We start from the raw sequence: 7,838 nt of genomic DNA, 5'->3' as shown, positions 1-7,838 counted from the left end.
AACGTGAAGTGCCTGTGAATATTATATTTTTAGCATAATTCAATGCTTACCGAAATGCATATTATTGAGTTTTATAAAAAGATTTGGTTACTGAAAAGTCCTGTATCTTGAAGGAGGCTCCCATCCTATTTACATCAATGTCAATAAAGATGGTCTTCACAGATTATTTCATCTTGCTGCAAATACCTCTGCATAGAATCTTTTGTCAGTTTCATCCTTTCTGACTATATATGATAGAATTATTTACTCTATAAATAATCAAGGGGTAATGAACACTACTGATGGAGGAAATTTTTAAAATCAATTCAATAAAGGGTTTTTAAACAAGATATAATATCTAAATATAACTATCAATAGTAATGTTTATTGTTTATGAACAATGGCTTTTTAATTCAATAGTTTCTATTATAATAAATTTGTTTAATAGTAGTTTATGTGAATTTCTATACTCTTATTAGCCTGATTAGGTGGCAGAGAGCAGTATATTTATTTTATTAATTGTAATTAAAAGATTTACATTACATGATTTTGGCTTTCTCTTAAGAACTGTAAGATTTGTTTGAGATCACAGTTTAGTAAATCAGCTTTGTTGTCGTGCTTTTGCATCTATATCAACATCCTTTCCAACATAATGAAAACAAAAAATTATATTTTATCCTCCAAGGGTATAGAGAAATTTTTTCCTTTTGCACATTTATCTGTTTGATTTCTAAATAAATATTGCCATACCAGTTTAGGTTGGGATACTACTTGATTAATAATAATATGTTTGACATCATACTGTTTTTATAAGATTATAGGTAACCACTTTCTTATAAACTAATATGAATAAATGATTATGCAATTATGTAAACGCATAATTAATGAAACAAGTTTTATTGTTTACGTAATTAACGATATAGCAAGTTAATTACAAGCACAATATTACAATTTAGTTTCACAATGTGTATTATAAATTAAAATTGTTGGGTTAATATTTGATCATCTGTTCAGAACAAATAGACTAAATAAATGCTAATACATCATAAACACAACACTCAGGAATTTATAATTTTTTTTGTAATGATTGCTTTCAGCTTTTATACTGGATATATGATTAGACAAACCAACACGCCTTTTAAAGAACACATTTAAAGTACTTGTATAAACAAACTATGCTACTATTCAGAATATCCTATATATATTTATATAAAGTTGGAGAAAAATTATGAGATTTTATATGCAATACATAAAAAAAGTTAAAATAATTTCAAATATATAATACTTACCTATTATATAACATTCTAAACAATAAAATTTAATTCATAAGTACTCTAAATTTATGATAGAATTCTAAGTTTTAAAGATTCCTTCCTGTAATAGTAATTAATACACTCCTTTAGCTCCATATTTAAAGAAATCTGTTTCTTTATTGAAAAAAAAGTTTAAGTGTAATACAGAGTTTAATATACTAAACTGTTCCATCAATTAGCCAAGAGAACCCTCTTTCCCTTTGCTTCAATAAAGAATCCTAATTGGTCCTCTAGCCCTGCATACATAATTAGCCTTCTTTTATTATTATTATTGATGTCTAGTAGCAGGCATATGTGTGTGTTGTAGATAAGGGCAACTTGCTTGAGTATTTTTTATTGGTTTTTCTTCCCATCTATTATTCCAATCTCTATGTAAAAATCTTATTCATACATGAGTCAAAACTTGTTCCCAGTATCAGTTAACAAACAAAATGATAATCTGCAACTTGAGAAGTAGTAGACTGTGTTGTCAATGCCAAAACCCATAAAAATTTTGTTAATATTCATCTATTCCTAAAGAAGAGGATACAAGACCTGCTTGAACAGAAGATCCTGGTATGAATTCATACAAAAGAGTGTACCTCTAAATTCAAGTAAGGTTATCTTGCGTAAAATCCTTGACTTATCATTGTTTGCCCATTATTTAACTATTTACGGAAAGAACCTACTTCCTTGGACCAACCGGTTGCTGTTAAATAAAATTTGTTAATTAACATCATTGATAAAATCTTATTCATTATTAGCTTTACCTTGCCCACCTGTATTTAATGCATCCAGACTGATCATTTAAACAAAAGGGTTTAACGTTATATTGATACTCTGAGGTGAAATTATACAAATTAAATGTTTTCGTATTTTGTCGTCTTTGCCCAAACTGTTTGTGTAAAATCAGTTTGAAAGTTTTTTTTGATCAGCTGAGTTGGTTTGTAACAGAACTGTTTCAACTAGCTCATACAGTTAGTATCAATACTATTTATGTTTTCAGATCAAACATCATCCCCAGATTTTATAGAAAGTTTTGCAGGAACAAAATCAAGGAAACTTATAAAAATAATTTGGAAAAAGCTTTTGGTGATGTTCATTCAGGGAAACCAACTTACTTAGATGCATCTGAAAAATATGGACTCAATAAAATGAAAATATTTCAAAAATATAAGAATATTCACCAGGAAAGATCTGAAGGACAAACCACTTTAACTATGATGTAGAAAAAGTATTTCTAACAGGTAGGCTACACAGACAGCTTTTTAATAATAAAGAGAGCTTCCAGTGTGCAGTATCAGTACCAGACAAAGTTTTATCTTAATAAATGTTATTTTTTGATTATGTAATACCATTACCTATTATTAATGAATAAAAAAACTTAAATTTTTGTTTTCATATAAATTGTCATAGTTGGGATTTCCACAAAACTATGTGGATCTTCAACTTGTCATTAAAAGATACTTGCATATAGAGGAATGAAATGTAAGAAAATTTAAAAAGAACCTACCAAGTGAGGATTGAACTTGCCAGTGACACAGTTTATGTCATTTTAAAAAGACATAAAGAGCAACTGAACATAAGTATACTCGTGCTGCTTTATCAGCAGACAATAGCAGTAAATCATTTATCAGCAGTAAATAGTTACTTTGGTAACTTAAAGATTACTCTTACTGGAGTGCTCCCATGTAGTATTGTAAACTACGACAAAACGAACCTGATAGATGATTTACTTGTCAAAGAGAACAAAAATCCCCAGAGAAGGTAATAACTTCACCAGATCTGCTGTCTATCATGTTTACTTGTAGCAAGATGGCCAATTGCTCTTATATATGTTGTCTATAAAGCAGAAAATTTGTACAACTCTTGGTGTACAGGAGATCCAAAGGGGCCCATTATAGTTTCAGAAAGTGAATGGTTCGACCAAAACATTTTGAAGATGTCAACCTTATCTTCAAAAATGACATGACCAAGAGTTTTAATTGGTGATAACCTGGCAAGCAACTTTTCAGAAGCTGTTGTACCAGCTTGCATTGAAAACAACATTTTTTTTACTATGTTGCCTAAGCATTCTACCCACCTAGTTCACCCTCTTGATGTGTTTTTTTTTGACATCTCAAATGTAAATGGCAGTTTCTCTTACAAAAATGAAGGAATCAAGGTAAGTTACATTGAGCAAAATTTATTTTCCTACCATGATAAAAACCTTCTTGAGGCAATCATTAGTAAAGCCGAAAGTAACATTAAAAGTGGTTTTAAAGAAAAACTGAAAAGGGAAAACCAAGGTCAAGAACCACTAGAAAAAACAAGATTCAAATCAAGCCAGGGAGAGTTGTACAAAATGTTATCAGAGTTAACTGATGAGAGTGACCGAACCATTGATGACGAAGAAGATATGGATCCTGACAAAGACTGGAGGATGAATTAAGAGGGGAACTCTGCAGTTGATAATGAGTAATTAGAAGAAGTTTTAGTTGTTAAGTTGAAAGATTAAATGCAAAAAATGATAAGTGCTATGTAGCAAAAGTGTCACCCGTATTTCAAGGTTCCAGTGGTACTTATAGGGTTGTAGAAGCAAAATCTTTTAAGTATCCTAGAATAAGATATTTTTTTTTAATTTCAAACTGCACTTTTTTAAAAATTGTTTAACACCTGAGTTTTTAATTTAGGTTGCTGAAAGCAGGATATCTTAGTAGTTTTACTTTGTCTAGTCCATTCATTAAATATTCCATTTAGTCTTTGTACCAATTTCATTAAATATTTTTTAAAAACATCAGCTTTATCTTAGTCATCCCACCAATTCTTTAGAATTATATTCAATAAAAACTATATGGTGATTAATTCAACCCCACCTCCGTCCCGGGGTTATTTGATAGTTAATTTTTAAAAAAAATTTGTAAAGTGAATGAAAAAAATACAATTGCATGATTTGAAAAAGCGAAGAATGATAAGTATTTAAAAATAATAATAAAATATGTTTTAAGTGATATTGAACTAAATTTTGAAACTATCAAATAACCCCGTTTTACGGTACACCAAAAAGTGTACACTGGCATTAAATGAGAGGAACGTCTGTATTAACTCGAGACTAATTTTTTCTAGGTTTCACACGGTCAGTCAGAGTAATTTTTGTTGTGATATGAATGAAATTGTGATTCTTTGGCTCATTTTGCTGTTTAAATTTATTAACTTAAATTTAAATTTCAAACATCATTAAGTTATTGTTACCGGATGAATAAAATAAAATTTTCAAATCTATGAGTCAGTCTAGACGGTGGCTGAGTATTAGCGATCAACTTTAAAAAAAAATATTTATTGTGTTTAGTAACTTCAGAATGTTGGCAATTCTGAAAACCCTGAATTCGTTCGTAATGTAGTTTATCGTTAAACAGTAGTATACTAAGTTTCTTTTTGGTACTGTTATGATTTAGTATTCCTTTTATTTATTAATTTGTGCTTTTAAATAATTGAGTTCAAGTGATCTGTGCTTTCACTGTCAGTTGCCGTTTTGCGTAGTATGAATTGTTAAAATTATATAGGTTAGATTGCGTGTTTATTGTCATCTAAAGTGATAACTTTTTATCATTTTTACAACTTAAAACCTTGTAGGTAGGGGCATGATGTAATTCAGTTTGAGTATGCGTTTTATTCAAGGAAGCTGTAATTGAATCAGTTTTGTAAATTGTTATGCGTACTGTCCAGATTTATTATTTTGTACTATTTAAAATTAATATAACGCTGAGCTGATTGCGTTATTTTAATTTCGGTGCGTCATGTCCACAATCATAAAATATATTTATGTGTTATCTATCAGATTCTTTAGTAGTGATTTATTAATTGGCAGACCATAATTTTATGTTTAATTTTGTCATTTATCTTAATTATGGCCGGAGAAGAGGATTTGGGTAATTTCTTTCCAGAGGATGGAGGAAATAATCGGTTAAAAGATAAAGATTTATGCAAAAGGACCTTTCCTCTTGCTTGTTCTACATCTTGTGATAAATCAAACCTAAATGATGTTACATTCTGTGCTCAGAACTTCGTAAGAGATTTTATGACTGTGAGTATAGTAATATTTTTTTTGCATGTATGCTTACTTTATTTTAGTTGCAAGATTGTGTTGTTAATTACCTTCAAAGAAACTGTTTGATCATAACTATGTATTAACATGGTGAATATTATAATTTTTTTTCTATTTTTATTTTGTTAGTGAAATTCGTGTTGTGTATTTATATAAAGCAACACCAAATAATGATTTATATCATTGTGAATGGACTGAAACATAATAAAGAAAACTAGGTATTCATTATTTGTACTCCTGTTCTTTATTTTATATACATGTAGTCCACTTATAATACAAAATTTATTATCTGTTCCCTAAATTTAGTAACTTATTGATGTTCAAGTTACATATTGTGTTTAGTTGCACATGTCATTTTTTAGAAAATGCTTCTACTTGACTTTTAATTAATAGTTTTTACTAGCAATTTAACACTTCATAATTAGGACGTTATTTTAATGACAGCTGGGGTAAATATTTTATTATTTTTAGTTTGAGCTTTGTAATAATTATAAGTTGGACTGCTTATATAGATTGTTAACAACCTTGGCTAAATTTTCAGAAATATGTAGTAAACATAGCCGCTTTAAATAAACATGTTTTGTTATTAAGTGCAGTAATCTGATCTTTCTTTCTTTGTAAAAGAGACTGAAGCAGGTGTTTGTATTTAATAAAAAAAATCTATGATGAAAATTACAAAAAAATGACTGATGAATTCTTATGTTTACATGTTTCTTAATCATTCAAAATTGCTGTTTTGAGCATTCAGATACTGAAAACTACTGCTTCAAAGGAAAATTCCCTAGTAAGAACGGTTTTTACTTTTTTCCAGGTTCTATACATGACCATTATTTAAATAACAAATGTTTTCAATTACTTTAATAATATTAGTTGCAGTTACACTACTAGTGTACCAGTAAATATAAATAATATACTGATAACAATTTTTCTTATATGAAGATAAAAATAATAATTTCACATGGTATTAGACGGTATTTATATTGTAAATTTTTGTGTTGTTCTTGATGATTAGTTGTAAAAATCTTAAAATAAATTTTTATAAAAACTATTTTTATTCCTTAAAACATACCTTATCTTTTTCTATATCATAGCAGTTACCAGAACTATTAAGAATTGTTATTTTTATTTAATTACTGACTAAAATTTAATTAAAAAATTTTAATATTAATTAAATACACATTAAATATTCCAATATATTTAAAATAAAAAATACAATTATTTTATTTAAAATTTAATAATTTTAATTCAAATATTTAATTTAATTAAATTTTTATTTAATTGCTTTTCCAACAATTTATTTAAAATAAAATAAAGACTTTTTTGTTTATAGATTCAATATTTCTTCATTTTTAAATAATACAAATTATAAAAATCTGCAACTTTGTGCATTTTTATTTAATACATCCAAATACTCATCTATGTGTTTAAATCATTAACATTAATACTTTAAAATTGTTATTTTTTGTAATTATTTTCGTTATTTAGCTTACATATTTAATAGCCTAGCCTATTATGGACTTCTTTTTATTAACTTTGTATTTTATGATGTTACACCAACCAAGGTTTTACTTAATAAAATATCTGTAAATAAGACGTTCTGTTCATGTGTCCATCTTCAGTTAGGAATTCATAACTAGGGTACATTAAAACAGTATATTAAACTTGAATTGTTTTTTTCATTTAGTATTTCATTGTGTATCTGTATCTTTATACATTTCATGATGTTGAAGTATTTGAGATGTGTGGTCCTTTTTTGTTTGTTTTGTGTAGGTTGTATTTAATGTTTGTGTTGAGTGGTATATTGTTTATAAAAGTTGTTTTTTCAAGTGGTAGTTGTGTACGGTGCCTACATTTAAACATTATGAAATATGTAAATACATAAGAATGATACTTGCCGATCTCCATGGCAGAGTGGTAGCATTGTGGCATTTCATCCGGAGGTCTCAGGTTAACATCCCTATCAAGCATGGCATTTTTCTTATGTAACAAAATTCCATTTTCATATCTCACGTACAAGCTTTAAGATTATTTGGTGATATCATCAAGCAAATAGAAAAAAATGAATACCTGAGTGTACCCTTGCATGCTTTTCCTGCATAACAACAGAATAGTGTAGAGAACAATGAATCAGACGTACCCTACATGAATTTACCGAATTGTGTATTCTGCTTGCTAAGCTTTGATTATAACATGCTGTCTGCCATGGAGTATGATTACTCATACCATCTTTTAGTAAGTACCAAACCTGACAAGTACTGTAACTTTTTTAGGTAACCATCTCTCCTCCTGCTAGTTCACCTACCAATGTTTAATTCCTATTTCAAAATTCATTGCACAGTTGATTGCTCTCTCAATGGACACTCAAACATGCATTCTGTGTAGCTTTGCCAAGACAACTAAAATTTTGTTGGGGAAAGCTGATTCAGGGCTTATCGTAGATTTTTATTATGACCAATCTTACCTTGTTGTGGCCTTCATTTATT

General features: G+C 28.5%; 1 protein-coding gene across 4 annotated transcripts in view; it reads left to right on the top strand.

Moving 5' to 3' along the window:
• The first annotated feature begins 4,606 nt into the window (after positions 1-4,606).
• Keap1 (kelch like ECH associated protein 1) overlaps positions 4,607-7,838 on the top strand; it is a 67,385-nt gene continuing 64,153 nt past the window's right edge. For 2 of the 4 annotated variants that reach the window (XM_075379707.1, XM_075379725.1), the window contains exon 1: positions 4,607-5,334. In XM_075379707.1, the coding sequence (XP_075235822.1) occupies positions 5,158-5,334 (177 nt within the window). In that variant the 5' untranslated portion in view covers positions 4,607-5,157. The remainder of the gene's footprint in view (positions 5,335-7,838) is intronic. The other 2 variants (XM_075379696.1, XM_075379690.1) reach the window with 1 other exon arrangement.

The sequence above is a fragment of the Lycorma delicatula genome, chromosome 1, assembly GCF_047948215.1.
Source record: "Lycorma delicatula isolate Av1 chromosome 1, ASM4794821v1, whole genome shotgun sequence".
NCBI classification, from domain to species: Eukaryota; Metazoa; Arthropoda; class Insecta; order Hemiptera; family Fulgoridae; genus Lycorma; species Lycorma delicatula.
Note: the sequence above shows the minus strand (reverse complement) of the source record. Positions and strands in the feature narration are given on the sequence as shown.